The sequence below is a fragment of the Phocoena phocoena genome, chromosome 15 (genome assembly GCF_963924675.1).
Source record: "Phocoena phocoena chromosome 15, mPhoPho1.1, whole genome shotgun sequence".
Lineage (NCBI taxonomy): Eukaryota > Metazoa > Chordata > Mammalia > Artiodactyla > Phocoenidae > Phocoena > Phocoena phocoena.
This window is the reverse complement of record NC_089233.1, coordinates 82069957-82090319: the sequence shown is the minus strand read 5'-3', so window position 1 is coordinate 82090319 and position 20363 is coordinate 82069957. Positions and strand designations below refer to the sequence as shown.

General features: G+C 54.2%; 1 protein-coding gene across 2 annotated transcripts in view; it reads left to right on the top strand.

Moving 5' to 3' along the window:
* Nucleotides 1–16958, top strand: part of BMP7 (bone morphogenetic protein 7) — an 88028-nt gene extending 71070 nt beyond the window's left edge. The window contains exons 4-7 of one of the 2 annotated variants that reach the window (XM_065893683.1): nucleotides 6661–6858; nucleotides 11483–11559; nucleotides 12971–13081; nucleotides 16316–16958. In XM_065893683.1, the coding sequence (XP_065749755.1) occupies nucleotides 6661–6858; nucleotides 11483–11559; nucleotides 12971–13081; nucleotides 16316–16465 (536 nt within the window). In that variant the 3' untranslated portion in view covers nucleotides 16466–16958. The remainder of the gene's footprint in view (nucleotides 1–6660; nucleotides 6859–11482; nucleotides 11560–12970; nucleotides 13082–16315) is intronic. The other variant, XM_065893684.1, reaches the window with a different exon arrangement.
* Nucleotides 16959–20363: the final 3405 nt, after the last annotated feature.

The window sequence follows — 20363 nt, the reverse complement described above, 5'->3', positions numbered from 1 at the left end:
GCGTATCCTTTCTTCCTGCCTAGATTAATGAATTCCCCCACCTCAGCCCCTCTGCCTGATGCGTTTGGCCTGGCTCCCTATTCAGTGTGGCTTGCTCTGGAGGTTTAAATACAAATAATCAAAACAAATACTTGCAAGTGCTAAGTGAAGCCTTTATATTGTAACAGCATAAAATGAAAAGGAATTCCTCTCTCAGCTAACCCACACGTCTTCTCCCCCAGTGTCACCTTTCTCTGCCCTTTGTGGGAGTATTAAAACAGAAATAAACTTTATGTATATACATATCCACATCTGTTGGTATATGCTTCAAATTTCTTTTCTCCCATGTGGAATCACACTGTATCACGTTCTGCCCCTCACTTGGCAGCCCTTCCTTCTGTCGGTCCCACGAGAGCCTGGACCCGTCTTGTCCCCGTGGTAACCCCCAGGGCGCAGAGCTTTGCTGGGCTCCGGGCGTGTGAGCCAGGAATATTCGTAAATCGACGAGTGAATTGTTTAGGTGGCTGGTTGGTACTTCATGCCCGCACCCCCGCATTTAATTATCCTGTCGTAACAAAGCGCCACATTGTCTGTGCTCGACCTGGGACACTTGGCAAGGTCGGGGAACATTTTGGGGACGCATTTTTGGGAGCAGCCAGGGGTGCTGCTGCACATCCTCCAGTGCCCACGACGGCACCCCAGAGGATCTTCAACCCAGACGCCTGGCGCCAGGTGGAGAGGCCGGCTGTGTCTGCGATCGCCTGCTCAGCGAACGGGCTTTGGGCCCCATCTTAAGAGCTCTCACCTGTGCAGGGACGGTGGGTGAAGGGGACCATCCCTGCCCTGAGTCGCTGAGCCTTTGGAGGAAGACGACGTGTGTGCAGGGCCCCGAGAGGCCGCCCCGAGCGTTACGGGGGTCCAGAGGAGGGCGTGGTGGGATGGGGCTGGTTTCTGGACCTCCACATGGCTTCCTCTCTCCCCACCCTATCTGTTCGCCACACACCAGTCCCAGGGGGCCTCTCATCACAGAACTCTGGCCACGTCCCCCTGCCAGACCTAGAACACGAACCGAGGCCCCGCATGACCCGGCCCCTGACCGGTCCCCCCTTGCCCCTGAGCGCGTCTCCCTCTCTGGTCAGCTCCTGGGGGCTGTCACCCCGCACCTGGCACGGTGCCTGGCACACAGAGGGGGCTTCACGAATCGTTGTTGACTGAACTGCTAAATGGATAAACAAGTTGTTTGTTCAAGCCTGGGACGGAAGAGGATGAGGCCAAGGGATTTCCAGACGCGAGGCCCCTCTGCAGCCGCAAGACACGAGATCAACGTGTTTCATTGACGAGGGAAGATGCCCACAGTGCGTTGCCCCCAACCCAGGTTTATGTGAATCAGCAGGGACGCACATCTCAGTTATGAGGAACTGCACACACGTGTTTCCGTGTGTCTGTACGTGCACGACGGGAATGGCTTCACGGGTGTGTGACCCGCACAGGACCCTGTACTAGGACCCCATGCTGGGTTTGATGCTCTGCTCTCTCCGTCTTGCGATTTTTAATAACATTAGGTCAAGGGGTCCTGCGTTTCCACTTTGCACTGGGGCCCGCGGATGCTGCAGCCAGTCCTGGTGCCCGGGGATGGCTGGGAGGTCAGTGCATCTTCTGGAACCCCAAATGGGCTGTGAACAGCAGGGCCCACTCTCTTCTCTGCAGTTTGCTCCGGTTGCAGACACCAGGCAGAGTTTTTATAACCCTCCCAGCCCAAGAGGAAGCCGGGGGGATGAACTCAGTTCAGGGTCCTTCTTTCCACATTCTTCCAAATGACCGTGGTCGCATAGTTGACATTTCAAGGAATACCAGGGAGGTGAAGACCAGCCTGGGAGAAAGCTGTCTCCTCTCCACCTCCAGGTGGCTCTTTGAGATGCGGTCCTGGGCCAGGGGAGCCTCCGAGCTCACATGCCGCTCCCACCCTGTGTTGGGGAACCTTGACCCCCTTTTAGCACGTGGGGCAGCCCAGGACACACTGGTGTGACGCTGAGAGCTCAGACTCTGGCTTCCAGCAGAACAGGGTTCGAATACTGGCTCCACCACTGACCCGCTGCAAGGACTTTATCGCGGGAGCTTGTTCCTCTTTGACAAGTGACATCACGATGTCTGCCCCGTGGGGCCGTGGAGAGGGCTGGCTGGGTTGTGAGCTCTCGGCCCACTGCTGGCACAGGAGACGTTTGTTCATTTAGTAAACGGTCATCAGGAGCCCACGAGTGCCGGGCACTATGACGGACATCCTTACACTGTTTATTAACAAAAACTATCCCCCGGGGTTTGGTTGATGGGTCATTCCTACTCCTGTTTTTTTTGTTGTTGTAATTCATGTACTTCAAAAGTTAAGATATAGTCCACATGTATGGAATTCACCATCTTAAAGTGTACCGTCTGGTACCTTCTAGTACATTCGCCTTGTTGTGCAGCCATCCCACTAAACAATGCCAGAATATTTCCCTCATCCCCAGAAGAGACTTGCTATCCATTAGCACTCCCCCCATTCCCTTCCCTCTCCTGGGCCCTGGCAACCACTAATCTACTTTCTGTTTCTATGGATTTACCTATTCTGGAAATCATACAACATGGGATGTTTTGTGACTGGTTTCTTTCACGTAGCATAATGTTTTCAAAGTTCATACATGTTGTAACGTGGATCCGTACTTCATTTCTTTTTCTGGAGAATAATATTCCATTGTATGGATACACCATGTTTTGTTTATCCACTCATTAGCTAATGGACACTTGGGTTGTTTCCACGTTCTGGCTATTATGAATAATGCTGCTGTGAGCACTTGTGAACCTGTGTTTTTAGTTCTCTTGGGTATGTACTTAGGGATGGAATTGCTGGGTCGAATGAGAGCTCTCCGTTTAACTCTTTGAGGAATTGCCAAACCGTCTTCCAAAACATCTGCGGCATTTTTATAACCCCATCAGCAGCGTAAGAGGGTTCCACTCTCTCCACATCCTCAACAATACTTGTCTCTTGTCTGCCTTTATTTTAGTGGGAGCGAAGTGATATTTCACTGTAGTTTTCCGTATCCCCGTTTTTTGTTGAAGGTGAATGTCTGTTGTGGTGACAGTCAGTTTTACCTTGAAAGCTCTCATCTTTTCTCATACTTGGTGATAGTATGAGAGCCTGACCTGTGAGTGCCTGCTCTCTACCAGGCCCAAGATGGCTTGCTACCCTGTTCCCTAGTTCTCCAGCCTCTGAAAAAGGGGCAAGGATGACCCTAAAATGGCAACTTGGACTGAACAATCAAAGGGGTTTATTCGTTTGGCTGGCCGGGGCAAGGATTCAGCTTCAGGAATGGTGTGATCCAGTGGCTCGGTGATACCACCAGAGATCACATGTCTGTTTGTCTCTCTGCTCTTCCCTCCAGCAGGTCAGCCCCATTTGGACATGTGGTCTACTCGTGGTTGCCAGATGGTAGCTGTTTCTGGGACTCTCTCCATCCCTCCTCCCTCAATCCTGTCCAGGGAAAGAGAGGGCTGCTCTGGACTTGGAGACTTCTAGGATACCTGTGCTCCATTCATTGACTAAGTTGGGTCACGTGCCCACTCCTGAACCAGTCGATGTAGCTGGAGGGTTGGTTGCCGCGTATAAGGCCGCAGGTCCCGCCCTCTCTGGCCAGGCTGGGGTCACTCTAAGGCACGGCTGCCTAAATAAAAATTGGGTTGGGTAGGAAGAAGAAGAGGGCGTGGGTGAGACAAATGGCATCATCCCTATTTCACAGATGAGGAAATGGAGGCCCCAGCACGTGACTTCCCCTCTCTCAGCCCACACAGGCTGGTCAGCGGCAGGTGTGGGTTTCAACCCCCTGGAGACCCTCTTCTTTCCTTTCTGTCTGCCCATGTCTCAGCTGAGGCTGTGCGTCCCTGGACGTGGCTGTCCTGACAGTGGCCAGAGCGAGCCAGACACCCTCCCTCAGATGCCCAGCGACTGCCCCCAGTGCTTGGATTTACTGGATCTGGAACAGCATCAGGTTTTCGGGGAGGCGTTTTTATTTTGCCCTAAAAGCCTTCCGGGGGGGACACAGTTCCTGAGGGCTCGGCTTTAATGGTTTCTTTTATAGAATCATTCAAATTATAGATGGGTGAACTCGAGGAAACCCCGCTAAAGAATGCAGGAAAGCCGGCATTAAAAGCGACTAAGGTAAAGTAGCGGTGAGTGGAAGAGCTCGCTCTTTAAACATTTGCTGTTAAACAGCCAGAGAGAACCCCCTAATGCTGACCTGGCCCTTGGGAGGCCGGGTTTCGGGACATCTGGCCTGTCTGGAGGGCTCCAAGTGAAGCTGATTCCAGATGGGGATGGGCCCGGGGCCTTCAGAAGCACTGCTTTCGCTGACCTCTGACCCTTCGCCCCCAGCTCGCAGGCACCATATTTGCTGTGGTTGAGCAGCCTCACCTGGGTTCAGATCCAGCTGCCCTGCTTCCAAGCTGGGTGTCCCTGGGCAAGTTATTCAGCCTCTCTGAGCTGTTCTGTCATGAGTGAGGTGGGCTTTCTTTGTCCTCTTGCTTTACCTTCCTTTGGAATACTTCTCACCACCAGACGTGATGTTAAGTATATACTGGCCAATGGTCTCATCGTTGCCGGAGCTGGTAGCCTGTTGTAGGCCCCCGTCACACTCGACCCGCCCGCGGAGCACAGGACACTATGACTGCTTCATCCGCCTTCTCCCCCAGGATCCAGAGCCCCACATCCTCTCGGCATCCCCCTTCCTCCTGTTCAAGCTTCTTCCAGATCCTTCCCCGCCGGGCACTCGTGCACAGCCTCTGCTGCATTCCCCGGATCTCTCAGGTGGAGACAGGGCATCTGGGCTCAGTCCTCACGTTGCTTGTCCAGCTACACACTCTCCCCGGGGTGCAGTCTCCACTCCGGCCTGGACCGCTGCCCTTAGCCGGTGGTTAGTGAGCACTTCCGGCGTGCAGAGCTCTGCTGGGAGGAGCATCTGTGTGTTGAGTGGCAGAGGTGGGGCGTGAACCCAGGAAGGCGGGCCCCGGGCCAGAGCACGTCTTGGCTCCAAGGCTGTCTCTCCCCCTAGATCAGGAGCCAGGCCTGGGCTGGGATGTCCTGCTGTCCCCTGCCCGTTTTCCTCGTGCGTCCAGTGGGGATTTCAGAGAGGAGCTGCTCAGTCGCACTGTTTTGTCCTCTGTCCTCCACTTCCCAGGTCTTCTCCCCACCCCTACCCTCCGCCTTGGTTTCCCCACCTCCTGAAGGGTACATGGGGCCTCCCCGTACATTTTAATCACAATTTCCTGTGAATCTGTAATTATTCCAAAACAAGACACTGAAGATAAAATAAATTCTAAAGATGAACTTCAAAATGAACCATCGAGGGTCTGAGGGTTTCCGGCCGCCTCTGCCCTCACTGCCCCCCGTCCAGTGCCTGTCACGTCTTCCTGTGCTTTTCCGTCGCCCCTGCCCAGACTCGCACTTCCAGCCCCGCCCCCTGCAGTTCAGTCTCCAGCAGTGGCCTGGGTTGGTCTTTTACAAACAATTCCAGCTGCCCACTCCTCAGCCCAACACCCCGTGGTTTCCACTTCATGCAGACAGGGTGTGTGTCCTGGGACTTAAAGCAGCAGAGCTTTATTGTCACGGTCAGGAGGCTGCAAGTCCAAAACCAAGGTGTCCTGGGCCACACTCCTTCCAAAGGTGCCAGGGAAGAGTCCTTCCTGGCCTCTTCCAGCTTCTGGTGGCCGTCGGTGTTCCTTGGGCTCTGTCTTCACAAGGCTGCCGTGTGTGTGTGTGTGCGCGTGCATCTCCGTGTCTTCATGTGACCTTCTAAGGACACCAGTCATTGGATTAGGAACCACCTTAATCCAGTATGATCTTAACTAATTACATCTACAAAGATGCTATTTTCAAATAAGGTCGCATCCTGAGATTCTGGGTGGACATGAAGTTGCGGGAGTAAACGGAATAAAGGTAAAGGGCTCGCTGATGCCCCCAGGACCCTGCGTTGCTTCTGCCCCCTGCTGTGCCCACCACTTTTGCCCTGAACTCCCCTGGCCCTCTCACCCTTAGTCTCTGCTCCAAGAGGAGGCCAGTTTTCTCACTGCGCCCCCGCCACCTCCGGGCCTTTGCCTTTGCACTGCCCCCTTCCCTGACATGTGGCTCCCTCCCTCGCTGTTACCCACCTCTCTGCTCAAGAGGTCCCTCCGCGCAGAAGGTGGCAGTCACTGGGGCTGCTTGTGACTGTTCCCACCCACCTGGGCACCAAGCGGGACTGACCCCACCCTTTGAATTTAGGTGGATCACATGACATGATTTGGCCAATGAGATGCGAGTGGAACTTCCACCAGCTGGAGTCCTTCTGCAGACATCAGCGTCCTACCCCTCCCCTGCTCCGTTTGTCTCCACACACGTATCACCACGGGCTCCCTGCCCTGCGTGTTTCCTGGCCGCCTTCCCCACCAGTGGGCGCACCCAGGGGCCAGGGAGTTTTCTCTCTGTGGTTCCCACCGTGTTCCAAGCTCCTAAAGCAACCTGGTGTAGGGTCAGAGCTGAGGCCACACTTGCGATGGACGAGTGGTGGGCGCGCGGATGGATCGCGAGCCTCGGGTGAAACGGAGTCTGTGCAGCCCTTCCCACTAACCGCCTCTCCTGTAACCGCTTCTCTGTGCATTTGACTCCTTCCTGTCTAGGGCAGAGCATCAACCCCAAGTTGGCAGGCCTGATCGGGCGGCAGGGGCCCCAGAACAAGCAGCCCTTCATGGTGGCCTTCTTCAAGGCCACCGAGGTCCACCTCCGCAGCACCCGTTCCACGGGGGGCAAGCAGCGCAGCCAGAACCGCTCCAAGACACCCAAGAACCAGGACGCCCTGCGGGTGGCCAACGTCGCAGGTACGCCTGGGGGCGGGAGGGTTAACACGTGGACACCCGCCGCCCGCCCCCGAGGAGCCCACAGGGGGCCCCCTGTGGGACCCCAGCTGGGGTGGGACTCAGAATCCACGCATGTGCTTGACAGATGGTTCTGGAACCAATGCCGCAGGAAGCACAGCCCACAGAATCCCTTCCACCCCAGAGCTCACCATCTTCCGGGTATAAATTGTGTCATAAATTCATTTCTAAATGCAAGTAGCAAAACATGAGTGTAACAAGATGCCAATCATGTAAATTTCTAAGCGGACGAAACAATAGCTCCAAAAAAACGGAGGGAGGGAGGCCGCTGCCCGGGGAGCGGGGAGGAGGAAACGGGGGCAGTGTGCTGCATCTTTAGTTTTATTTCTTCAAGTGAAAGACACTTGAAACTCATGGCAAATTTTAACACTTGTTGAATACGGCTGGTACGATTTTCCTGTGGAGCCGTCCCGGCTCTGGGTTCATCGTGAGCTGGGAGAGGCCTGGGGCTGGTCGGAGGAAGCGTGGAAGGGAGACACGGGGGTCGTGTAGAAGGGTGACGGCGAGGTGGGAAAGGGGCCGCCACCCTCAAATTCACTTATATTGTCAATGGCTTCTTCTGCCTTACCTGGACAATTTTGAAATTTCTGTTCATTTTCCTTTTCGAGGAAAAAGAAAATTACAGTTACTGCGGTTGGTGACGTTTTCGAGAGCAGGGCGTCCTGCTGTGTGGGTACTAGTGGGTACGTGGCTTCAGAGCTTGTGTGCAGAGCTTTTGAATCTAAAAGAATCTTTAGATTCTTTTCTGGCAGGTGCATCCATTCTTTTCTAGGCTGCTCCAAGGGCATCTGTGATCCCCCAAATTAAAACCCAACCGAATCTCTTCATTTGTATTAGAAGCCTCCTCTGCGCTGGGCTCTTGGGGGCTGGGATTCACCAGTGAAAGCCCAGCCGTGGTGCAGAGATGATTCAGGATGGGCAGGAGCCTGCCGTCATTCACAGCCACACTGACACCAGGCCCGGGAGTTGGAACGTGGTGACGAGGGACTCTTGAGGGGGTGGTTCAGAGAAGACTTTGCCAGCTGAGAGCTCCGAGGCGAGCTGGTGCCCCGGGGGCCAGGCCGGGCGGGCAGGAGGCCAGCGCTGCAGGCAGTGGGACCTGCAGGTAGAGGGAGTTTGCGTGGCAGCTCTGGGAGGGAGGGTGGAGGGGGGCAGGCCATGTGGCTGGGCTGGGGAGTGAGCACAGTCAAGAGTCCTCTCGGGAGCCTCATCTTGGGTTTGAATTTCATCCAAAGCAAATTTGGAAGCCTTTGCAGAGTTTCCAGCTATGATTCGGGGTGGGGTTGATAAGAAGCTCATTCTGGCTGCTCTGAGAATGGTGGGGAGCAGGGCGGGGCACTCAGGGAGGGTTGGAATAGGAAGATTTATGAGAGGCTTTTCTATATCAATCAGGCAGGAAGGGCTAGCAAACGTCATCCCCGCGGAGACTCCCGTGGCTCGGAGGTCTGTCAGGTGTAACGGTCTAACCGAGGTAGTGAAAGGGGAGGGACTGGTCTCAAAATCTTAAAATTGGACACTCGGCTTCCCCCACTGCATCCTCTGGTGAGGACCCCCATCAAGTCTGCACTTACGTAACCCCACAGGACGGGGCGCTCACTGTCTCACGTGGCAGCTGTTCTTCCTTGCCTGGGATCTGCTTCCTTGCTCTGGATTTCTACTTCCTGGCCCTGTTTAAAGTTCACCTAAACCCTGCCTGGGAGTTTAATTTTAAAAGAATACCGAAGCCTGGGCCCCACCGCAGGCTTAGTAAACCAGAATCTCTGAGTGTGTGTTTGTACGCACACGCCCGGTTGAAGTGCTTTGCCTCCCGCGATGAGCTGGGAATCCTGCCGCAGGGCCACACGAGTAGAATCCTCTCTCCTGTGGCAGCCCTTGTGTGCTAGAGAGACACGTCCTGCAGGCCAGCCCTACCCCGCAAAGGCCTTCAGCTGCTCTTCAGACCGTGTGGTTTGGGGCGAGAAACCGGGTCCCTCGCCTCCCTTCCACTTGCCTCTCACCCGCGACTGGACCCAACTCCCTAGTCATTAGCCATTTTCACCAGATGACCCATGGGGGTGGGAGCTGAGTCCCAGCACCGGTTGTAACTTGTCGGCTGCTCTGGCCGGGTTTGCGGAGGTGGGTGAGCAGTAGCCTCTCCACTCCTGCTTGCCTGCTGCCGTGGCCTGGGATGGGTGGGCAGGACAGGAGGAACAGGGGAACTAGGATTCTACTTCTTGAGCATCTCTTTTCTTCCCTTTCCTCATCTTTCTGCTAGTAAGAGGTCAGAGTGAAATAGGAGTTCCAACCACTTCTTCCCGGAGCAGCCACGTTCCAAGGAGGCCTGAAGGACCCAGGTGTCTGAGGTCCCTGATGGCAGGGCCAGGGCCCACCCCGTACTGATATGCCCACAACTAGCTTCATGAGCTGCTCTTGTCCTTGGTCTGTTGGGCCTTGGGCTTCAAACATGAAGCCACGTATCATTGCTTTGTTTTCAGACAGGGTTGGGAAAAGTGGCAGTAAGGTCCCTACTCGCCCTTCCTCTGCTCATGGCAGACATTGCTAATCAATCCTGGCACATTCTTCTCACTGAGCCCACACAAAGCTTCAGATCCTTCTTTACTCAGGGCAACAAACAGCCAGCAGCGTTGGCCCTCCACGCACAGCTTCTTTGCCACATCCCTGGCCTAGGCTGACGCCTGGGGCCACAGGCATGGCCACAGCAATGGAGGCCTTCCTGGATTTCCACTCAGTGTCTGTGCCTGCCATATGGCACAGTGAATGGTCCAGGAGGTTCCTGGGCTCGCCTCTGATGGTTCCCTTGAGCTTGACCTTTGTATATCAGTGACCACCTGGCCCTCCAGCAGCCCTAGTACCTCTGCAGCTGGTTTTCTCTATCTCAAGGCCCTCAGGCTAGGTCCCAAAGTGGGGAAGGGGGGCCCAGGACTCCCCATTCCTGCTCCATCCTCCCTAACCTCCCCCCGCCCCCAGCCGTGGAGCTCAATCCAGCGAAGCAGACCTCCCCCCTGCACGCCGCCGGCCGCTGACCCCAGCGCTGCCTCCTCATTCCTGGAAGGCTCTAGTGCCTGCTGCCCGTCCCTCTGCGAACCGCCACTCCTGTCCTGGTTCTTGCCGACTTCCTAACCCTCCTCTGCATCCTGCTCCGTCCTCATCCTGGGACCTCCTCCCTTGGATTCCTCCCTGGCCCGCCCTCTCACTTCCTTTCGTTCTTACACGAACATCACCTCCTCGGAAGGCCTTGGTTAGCGCCCGTGGCACAGACCCCTCAGCCCGCCCTTCCTGTCCTCCTCTCCTCCCTTAGTTCCTCCACAGCGCTCGTCTAGATGGAATGGAATTGGCGTTTCCTCATTTGGTCATTATCTGCCTCTCACTGGAGGATAAGCCCCTCGGTGGCAGGGCTTTGTTTTGTTCACACTTGTAGCTCCACTGCCCAAAATAGCATCTGCAAATCTGTAGATATTAACAATTTGTATGAATGAATGAATGACATACCAGGCACCAAGGTAATGAGAGCCCGAGATACCCGAAGGTGGCTGCTCCCTCCGCACCAGTCTAGGCCCCCCTCACTGAGATCCTCTCACTGGTCCTGAGTGTCTCCTAGGAGCCAGGATCCCTCCTAGAAAGACACATGCAATTCTGTCATAATCAATTGTGTCCTTTCCTCATTGGTTTGTACATTTTAAAAAATCGCTCTTCTGAACTCTAGATATAAAGATACGTGTACAATTGGGGATATTCAAAAAAGCTGATAGGAAGCCCCTGGGAAGTTTTAGGTGGAGGAGAGACAGGTCGTGGTTAAGAAAAAAAATGAATCCCTCTAGCTTCTGGGTTCAGGGGAGGTTGTGCAGTGGCAGCTGTGTGTGTGTGTGTGTGTGTGTGTGTGTGTGTGTCAGAGAGAGACAGAGACAGAGAGAGACATAGACACAAAGAGAGAGAAACAGATTTCTACATGTTTACAAGGGCTCAATTCCTAACCCAAAGTTCCTACAAACTTTACATACTTCTGGAAAACCCCAGTGCATCATTTTCGTTCCTCAGAGAAACCTCAGTATTGTTTTTCTGGAAGGTCAGTGGGACTTGACTTTTTGCCCTGTCATTTCTTCTCGCTGGTGGGGCTTTGTCCCAGGCCCTGTCCGAGTCTCCTTCCGCCCGCTCCACGGGGCTGAGCGTTGTGAGGTGGGCGGGCCTCACAAAGTGAGGCTGAGTGGAAGTAACCCCTCTGAGTAGGCTCTTGCAGCCAGTGTGTGGATGTGGATGGAGATGGACCCCCACACGGAATCCACGCAGATGTCCACATCCAAACAAGAGAAAACAGTGTCCACAGAAGGATCCAGAGAGAGCTGTGAGCTAAGACTGCGTAAGAGAGACGGGGGCATTGGCACCTCCCTTACAGAGGCCGTTTGCTGGGGATGGAAATGAGTTTTGAGGCTACAGGTGCTTGAACGGCTTCTGTGTCAGGAGGGTCACCCTCCAGCTTTCAGAGTTTGCTTGGGATCACACCACTGTCTTAGACTGAGGAAACTCTAATCTGTGTGTATTTCCTTTTCCTCCCCCCGGTGCCGCTCCTCAGAAAACAGCAGCAGCGACCAGAGGCAGGCCTGTAAGAAGCACGAGCTGTACGTCAGCTTCCGGGACCTGGGCTGGCAGGTGAGGGCGGCGGTGGCTGGATCGGCCCCGGATGTGTGAGGCCTCCGGTGTGGGCTCCCCCGGTGGTGGGGCTGGGTCCCGCATGTGCAGTGAGCCGTGTTTCTCATCTCTTGAGACTCCAGTATCGCGTCCTAACCAGAGGCTCCAGGGATGCCCCATGAAACCCAAGAGCAGAAACACGGTTGAGACTCAAGCTAGAACCAGAAACCCAAACGATGTGGACTCTGAACCTCATTCTCCATGTGAACCCCATTTCCATCCTGCACTGGCTGCTTCTCTCAGACGTGGCCGAGTCCGTGTGCTGGAATCCAGCTGCCTGGAGGATGGGCTTCCACCCTCTGCCCTGTCTGCTTCTCCCTCCCCTGTCTGTGATTCCAATTCCCAGAGAAGGTGCTGATTGGCCCAGCTCGGGTCAGGTGCTTGTTCCTGAACCAATCAGCTGTTTTAGGGCTGGGGTCATGTCCTAGGACTGTGGCTGCCCCTCTGGAATCATTTGACTGGAGCAGGGCAGGGGATGAATCCTAGAAAAAGGGTATCTCAACTCTTTATGAGTATCTATGACATTCTGGGCCCTTTTCTAGGCACTAGAGGTGCAGCCCTGGGCACAGCTATGTGCCTGCCCTCATGGAGCCCAAATATCCCCGGACAGGGTGTTGTCATCGTGAGATCCTCAGGGCCACTGGTTTTGTTGTTCTCCCTTCAGCGAGCTTGTAGTTCAGTGGGAGGGTCCAGATTCTTCCCAGGTCATCATGTCCTCAGATACACCCCCAGGGCACTTGTGCACACAGCCGGCTTGGAGTCCTCCTGCGATTTTGTCCTCACTCTTATGACAACATCCATGGTCTAAGAGGTGCCAGGCCGTGCTTACGTTCTAGTGCTGGAACAGAGCCCCCAAATGCACTTGAGTCCCGGAGGGGTATGTGTATTGCTAGCACAACATTTCTGTGCTAACCCGACCACGTGCATCCTTTACATAGTCGCACACGTGTGTACCAGGCCCTGTGCTGGGTCGGCTCTACTGTCATGTCTCTCCTGGGTGGGTGAAGTGAGGCCTGGAGGCTTTGTTTAAAGCAAACCGCCCACGGGTTACCACCTAGTAGGGGTAAGGTTGATGCCACCCTAATCACCCCTCTCTGTGCCACCTTCCGACGAAGAGCAAGTGTTCATTCTGGGCTCAGCCCAGCCCCCGGCGGTCTTTCCCTCACTCTGCAGTCTGTTGGGACCATGGAAGGCTGCCTCTGTAGGAGCCCCAGCTGCAAATGAGGAGGTGGGCCGTGCCTTTGACCTCTGGGAGCTTCGGAGTCTGGCCCACAGGAGGAATGTTGCGGCCTAGAGGGCAGGACCCTGCGGCTCCCACTTTCCACGTGGTTCTGAACCCGCCCCCCGCCTCGTCCTCCACTCTCTCCCGCAGGACTGGATCATAGCGCCCGAAGGCTATGCCGCCTACTACTGCGAGGGGGAGTGCGCCTTCCCTCTGAACTCCTACATGAACGCCACCAACCACGCCATCGTGCAGACACTGGTGAGTGGCCTGCGCGCCGGCAGGGGTATGGGCAGCTAGGGGAGCAGGGCTGCCACATCCCGCCTCGTGCTCCTCCGAGCTGGGGCCACAGCAGGTCTCTGGCCAAGACCACGTCCTGGCTTTCAGGAGCCCAGGGCACTTTTGCTTTCGTGGGCCCTACCTCCGTAAAACAAGACTAGAAATTATAGTTACTAACATGTATTATAATCTTTGTGTATGTCTTCAACCCTAGAGTGCCTTTATTTCTCCTAATTTTAGAAGCAGTTAGAACAGTTTCGTGGGCTCCTAAAGGTATCGTGGGTAAAGGCCACTGTGCGTAACAGCGGTCGCCCTGGCCCTGCCTCCGTCAGGCGACTGCTGTTCCTGGCTGTCAGCATCCACATCCACAGGCCCTGCAACGTCTGGGCTTCCTCCAGGTCGGGTAGGCTTGAGGGCTCATCCCCTCCCAGAGCTCGTGGCTTTGCCTCCTGGCCTTGAACTCTGTGGTTCAGCCATTCAAGGGTGTTTATTGAGCATCTACTACATGTAGACCCTGCGCTGACAGCTGGGGACGCTGCAGGGAACAGCATACAGGGAACATCACAGACGTGGTCCCTGCACTCAGAGCCTCATTTTCCAGGCAGGGAAGCAGTCAAGTGAACAAATGCGGGGACTTCAGGGAGAACAGAGAAGGGAACGACAGGAAGATGGCAAACAGGACAATAGGGTAGAGAGATGGGGGGCAGCCATGGGGCTCTTTGAACTTTCACGGGGTCATTGGAGGATTCGGTGTGATGATGCAATTAAAGCTCTTAACGGGGTATCCAGCACAGAGGACACTCAACAGATGTTATTTTTACTACTTTACCAACAACAAGAGTGATATGAGTTCGAGACTTTGTTCTTTAGCTTAGAATCTGAGGCTCAGAGACGTTGTTTATCTTCCTTCTTGCTGTGAACATGATCTGGGCCTTCCCTGACAACTGGTCCTCCTCTCTGGCTTGAATGCTTCTAGTGATAGAGAGCTCACTACCCAGGCCCATCTCCTCTGTACCACGGGTCTGTCTGTTGCAGAGCTCTGTGCTGCTTTTGCTTGGTAACCTGCCTCCCTCTTCCCTGTCCCTGCCCCGTGTGTTACTTCTCGCTCCCCTGTTCCGTTTATTTGGATTAGGCTCTGCCCTTTGAGGGAAGGCCTCTTTTTTGAAGCATTGCTTTGCCAGGACCCCCACTCCCACAGCAGTAAACTCTGAAGCCCTATTCAGGACCGAAGGTCTTCAGGCTGGAAATGAAGAGTCACCCCAGCCTGTTCCTTGGCCTGAACTTGTCCCCCGTGCCAGTGTCCCCCTGTTCTGTCCTGCTCCGAGGACCAGAGTGACGGGGGTGTCTCCCAGGCTGCCAGGAGCACACCTCCACCCTTCTTTGAGCCCTGCCCACGGAGCAGAAGCCTGGCTGCCCTGTGACACTCTCTCCATCTGCAATTTACCAGGAAGCTGTAGGATCAGAATGAGTCCTTTGATTATTCTGAAACGGAGGTCATGTTTGAAAAGGAAGTGAATCCCTGCTTTCTAGAGAGTCCTAGCGAAATAGAGGAAGCGAGCTAACATCTGGGACTTGCTTTAACATTATTCAAGGATGGAGGAGATGGGGGAAGGTTTAGATTTGTGAGGTTTGAGATTAAACATAAAAAAACAGTTTAAAAAGCACGCTGACCTACGTGGGAGGTCATAGACTGGGGCTTGGGGGCGGAGGGTCATCCACAGGGTTTCCGGTTGGCCCACCTGGAGGTTTCTCATAAAAACAGAACAGGACTGACAGCTGGCCTGAGCACTCGGCACATCCGATCGCACTGGCTTTGGGCAGCTTGTGTCCATCTCCCTTTGGTTTGCCCCGGTCCTCACCGTCCCCTATGGTCTGACTCCTGGCCCAGTTTGGTCATCCGTGGCACTTGCGTGGCCGCTGCCGACGTTTGAATTAGTTTGTCCCCGAGCCCCACCACCCGTAAGGTGCGTAGGCGCCCACGAGCCAGAAGGAACAATAAACCTGGGCAACTGGCTGACCCCTTTCCTCGTCCTTACCTCTGGACCTCCTCCCTTCTTGTGGGCGTCCCCCCCACGGGTTTGCCCATCCCCCCACGGGTTTGCCCATCCCCCCAAGGGTTTGCCCATCCCCCCACGGGTTTGCCTGAATTCTCTGCCTCCCATTTTCACTGCTTAAGATGCAGAACAGCCTAGTATAGTCTAGGCTCACACCATCCGATACAGTGACCACTCCTGCGTGGTGGCTCTTCAGTGAGTACTGGAAACGTGGCCAGTCTGAATCGAGATGTTTTGCAACTACAGAAATACACACTGGGTTTTGAAGACTTAGTATAAAAAAAAAGTAAAATATCTCATTAATGATTTCTTATGCTAAGTATATGTTGAAATGATAATTTTTTGAAATCTGGGATTAGAGTAAATATACTGTTTAATTTCACCTCTTTCTTTTCCACCTTTTAAAATGTAGCTACTAGAACGTTTTAAATTACACATGTGGTTTGCGTGATAGTTTTCTTGGACAGGACAGGTCTGGCCCAGAGGTTGGCGACCTTTTTCTGGAAAGGGCCAGATAGTAAATATTCTCGACCTCGAGAGCTGAAAGTCCATGCTGCACCCTTTCACCACAGATGCTGTGTAATGCAGAAGCAGAAGCAGCCACAGATGCTGTGTAATGCAGAAGCAGAAGCAGCCACAGATGCTGTGTAGATGAATGGGCGTGGCGTGTGCCAATAAAACTTTATTCATAAAAACAGGCGGTGGAGCAGGGATCGGCCTGCAGGCCGACCCTCGTCTAGCCCAGTGGTTCTCCACTTGGGGCAGTTTTGCCTCCCAGGGGATATTTGACAATGTCTGGAGACATTTTTAGTTGTCCCGGTGCGGGGGTGGGGTGGAGTGCCTCTGAATTCTAGTGGGTGTAGCCCAGGGATACTGTCAGACATCCTACCGTGCACAGGACAGCCCCACATCCTGGCCCCAAGTGTCTTCCTCGCCATGTGCTGGGTGACCCTCTATGCTTTGGTTCTCTCATCTGTGAATCAAGAATAACCCCAGAGCTGAGTTAGTTACCCATCAAGCGCTTAGAACTGGGAGTGACCGGTGAGTGTCACCTGCGGGGGACTTTTGTCCAAGCAGTACCTGTTCCTTTTAGGAATACTGAGGCCAGGGAGGAGTGACTCACCGGGTCTCACCACTGCCACCGTTTTGGTGTGTGTTCCAGGTGCACTTCATCAACCCGGAAACGGTGCCCAAGCCTTGCTGTGCTCCGACTCAGCTCAATGCCATTTCCGTGCTCTACTTCGATGACAGTTCCAACGTCATCCTGAAGAAATACAGAAACATGGTTGTCCGGGCCTGTGGTTGCCACTAGCCCCTCCTGGAAGTCAGACGCTTCGGGGCCACGTTTCTCCAGATCCTGGGCCCCTCGCCGCCCAGCGTCTCCCACCACCTCGGCGAGGAGCCCGCAGCCCAGCTGCCTTTCGCGAGGCCTTCCCGTCCCCCTCTCCAGCTGCAGCGCTGTAGAAGCGTTAAGGAATCTGAGAGGCAGATGGCTTTTGATCCGTTTTTCGTTGGCATCCTACAGACAAGATCCTACAAGCTGCTGCAGGCAAAACCTAACAGGGAAAACATATATCAGGAAAAATTGCCGGGCCCCGATCGCTGGCTGTGAAGTCTCAGCTGTGCACCGACTCGTTCCCAGGGGTAATGATGACACCCTTCAGCCCGGCCACCAGCAGCGGGGGGAAGGGGCCGCGGCCAGGGGTGGGCACGTTCGTCTCTGTGCGAGAGGGAGACTAACGCGGAAGTCCCTGTAATAAATGTCACAATAAAACGAATGAATGAAAATGGTTAGGATGGTAGAGATATATTTTCCTAAACAATTTATCCCCATTTCTTGGTTTACTCTGATTTCATAAACAGAAGCTGTGGCCGGCGGAGGGAGGGGAGGCCCCCTCTCCGTGCCATTCCGGTTTCATTCTGAGGCTTGCCGAGGCCCACTGTTTACGTAAACTCACCCAGAAGCCAAGATTTGGCCAGCAGGGGAGAGGGAAATTTTCTGCTTGGAGTGGACCTCGAAGAATAAATAGGTTCCATCGTTCAGCCGAGTGCGTGGTGGCAGAAGTTAAAACAGGCATGTGAAGCAGCGGCAGACGCCTGGAATTGGTTTGCCAACACTCCCCGTGGTAGGAGGTGAGTGAGGGTTGGCAGATGGAGGCGGACAGCTCAGGACAGAACCTGCAGCTTGATCCTGAGTTCCGGCCACCATAGCCCTACTTTCAGAAGCACGCTAGCCTTCAACAGGGGTGGGTGGGCAGGGGGACCGTCAGTCCCCCAAGCCAGCTCCTCCGTTGGTCATCGATAGCAGTGTCCTGGAGTCTGGGCTCTGATGAGGGCCTCCGTGGTCACCTCTTTTCATTCGCAGACCCCTTTTTGAGGACTCTGCGCAAGAATCGGCCCCTCGAAGTAAGGGAAAGGTGACACAGTGGGAGGTCTGCTGGATGCAGGGTGTGCAGATGTGAATCTCAAACAGAAGCCTCCAGAAGCTGTCGTGAGAGTGTCCTGACTCGAAGGTGCCATTTCTGACGCGGCTCTTGGCGTGAGCCTCCCTTGCCTTAGCTGGTGGGTCCCCTAAATGGCGTGCACCCAGCCTCCAGCTGCAGTGCAGCCTTGGAGACGACCAGGCTCTCTGTGAAGAAAGAACAGGGTTATCCCGGTGAGGCCTGTGGCCCCGGGATCTGGTCTAGTGGGAAACTGCTTCTCCATGTTGATTGAGTTGGTTCCTGGAAACACAGGGACGCTGTTTTCATTTTCTTTTATGTTTTCTTCTTCAGTAGCTTGGGCTGCAGCCTTCACCCTGCCCGGTCAATGGGGAAGAGTCGGTGTTTTTGTTACATTTTGTTTTGTCTGTCGACAGATCTGGGGGTTTTGCTGTGATTCTCTTGGTGCACGTTTTGTCCCCACGTACACCCCAGCCGACATCTGGCTCGTATCATTTGTACACTGAAGCATGTAAATAGTTGTTACTAAACAAAGAAATTATTTATGTCCGTCTGAAGCTCATTTTAGACCCTCTCCAATCCCTTGTTCAGGACGATGAGCTTACTCGCTTCCCTCCAACCTGTTTATTTTCTTATTTAAGACTATTTATTCATGGTCAGACCAATGTACCTTCAGCCGTTGCGTAGAGCAGTCCTCAGAGAAAATGCTGTATAAATAGACAAAATAAAAAGGGTTCTGGTTTTGGGCCTGTGTATGTCTGTGTTGTTTTTTCTCTCAGCGCCTGGATATTGGAGTTCTCTTGGTGTGCTGAGAACTCTTTGCCTTGGCCTCCACCATCAACACGCTGTTTATCATTCAGGCCCTGGGGAGAGAGGGACGCTCGTCAGTATTTGATGCAGCTGTGTGGGGCTCCGGGCAGGAGAGATGGAAGCAAACAACAAATGTGAATTTGGTGGAGGCTCAGCTACAGCGATCCTTGATTGAATTACACTGCAGCTGTCAGCAGCTGTTTCGGAGAGGCAGGGGGTAAATTAGCTGTGTTTACTGCTAACATAGTTGAAAGATTTAGTCATCCCAATAAAATGGAGGCACAAGAAAGAAAAAGAAATAGTAGTGGGGGTAGGGGGAGTGTACACCCAAAACTTTAAAGCAGCACGGACCCCGGAGCCAACACTGTCCGGTGCAAATTATTTCGGCGGCTTGGGGGCTGCTGCTGGCTCCCGGCTGGAGCCGTAGACGGCCCACAGCGGGCCTGGTGAAGGTAGCCAGGGGCCCGCTGTGCATGCAGCAGCCTGCAGCCGTGCAGCGTGGAGCAGCGTCTTGGGTCCCCTTCCGCTTTGAAGTGCACGCTGAGGTCACCTGATGGTTGTTAGAATCTGGGCCCATTCCCTGGCCGGCTGCTTCATCTTGCCCTGTTGTCTCCAATGAAGCAGCCGCTCCTAACAAGTTCCAGCCCCTGTGATTTCCAAACCCTCCTGTCATTGTCCTGATGCGTGATGTAGCTTTTGTTCTGTTTCCAGGCTGAAGACCAGAGCTGCAAACCAGAGGGCCAGATGCAGCCTGCAGACGTATCTTATTCCTCCTGCATGGTTGAATTCGTTGCCAACACATTTTTGAAACTCAGAAGATTGGGGTGAAAAAAACCTCAGATTCTGCCTTCCCTTGAGCGGTCTGCAGATCTGGCCACCCTGGGCCCCGTTCCTGCGTGGCAGCTCCCGGCTGGAGCCAAAGAGCAGTTGTTGCCACAGTCTCCACTGCTCCCTGTTGTCTGTCTCATGAAGGTGCGAATGTCAGTTGCTGTTTTAAAAATTGTAGGTATTTGTTGATTTGTACCCATGTCTCTATTAAGAGTAGGAAGGTAAAGCCTGGACTGAAAGAGCCACGCACTTCGGGGGAAGAGGAGAAGCCTTTTGTTCATTTCTGGCTCACTTTCCCCTTTCCAGCTGGACCCCTGTAGGCAGGCGTGTCTGTGGCTGCAGCACGGCAGGCGGCCTCATCTTTGGCCTTCACCTTGCCCTCTCCTGGTTCCTACCTCTCTTGCTCGTTGTTACCTTGGAGCATTTTGCGTTGGTGCCTCTTCTCCCTGTCCCACTTACGGAGCACCTCTGTCAGGGACCATGGTTTCCACCACTTGGCCTGACATCGTTGCTGGCCGTGCTGAGAGGGCCTGAAGAAGTGAAGGGATTTACTCAACGTCACCGGCTAATAATTGCTGGGACTGGAATTGGGACCCAAAGCCTGGCCTCGATCCCATGCTCACCTGAGTTAGTCTCCTGGGTCTGCTCACGAAATGTGGGGATTCCCGGCCCCCAGCCCTGCCTCTCCAAATGACCTTCCCCAATTCCTTACGTCCATCCCTGAATCCGTGCCAAGTTCCTGGACCACAGGCTCAGGCTTTTGGTCTCCCTCCTGCTTCCAGGCAGCTCTAGGGCCTTCCTCTGTGAGCATGTTGCCGAACTTCTAGCATCCCCCCTGGCTGGGCCCGCCAGCCCTGCCTGCTGTACATATAGCTTGCCTCACCTCTGATTTCTGCTTCACTGCCTGGTGACGGTAGTGTGTGGACCTTGCTGGGAGCCTGGGAGGGTCAGCAGTGGTCACTGGGGCCATCTGCTTAGAAAATTCTCACATGTGAGTCCTTCCCTCTGTCCAGATCTTTTGGAGAAGCTGAGCGTATTAATTTCCTGAGGCTGCCCTCACAAAGTACAAACTAGTGATTTAAAAAACTAGAAATGTATCCTCCCAGTTCTGGAGGCTGTAAGTCCAAACTC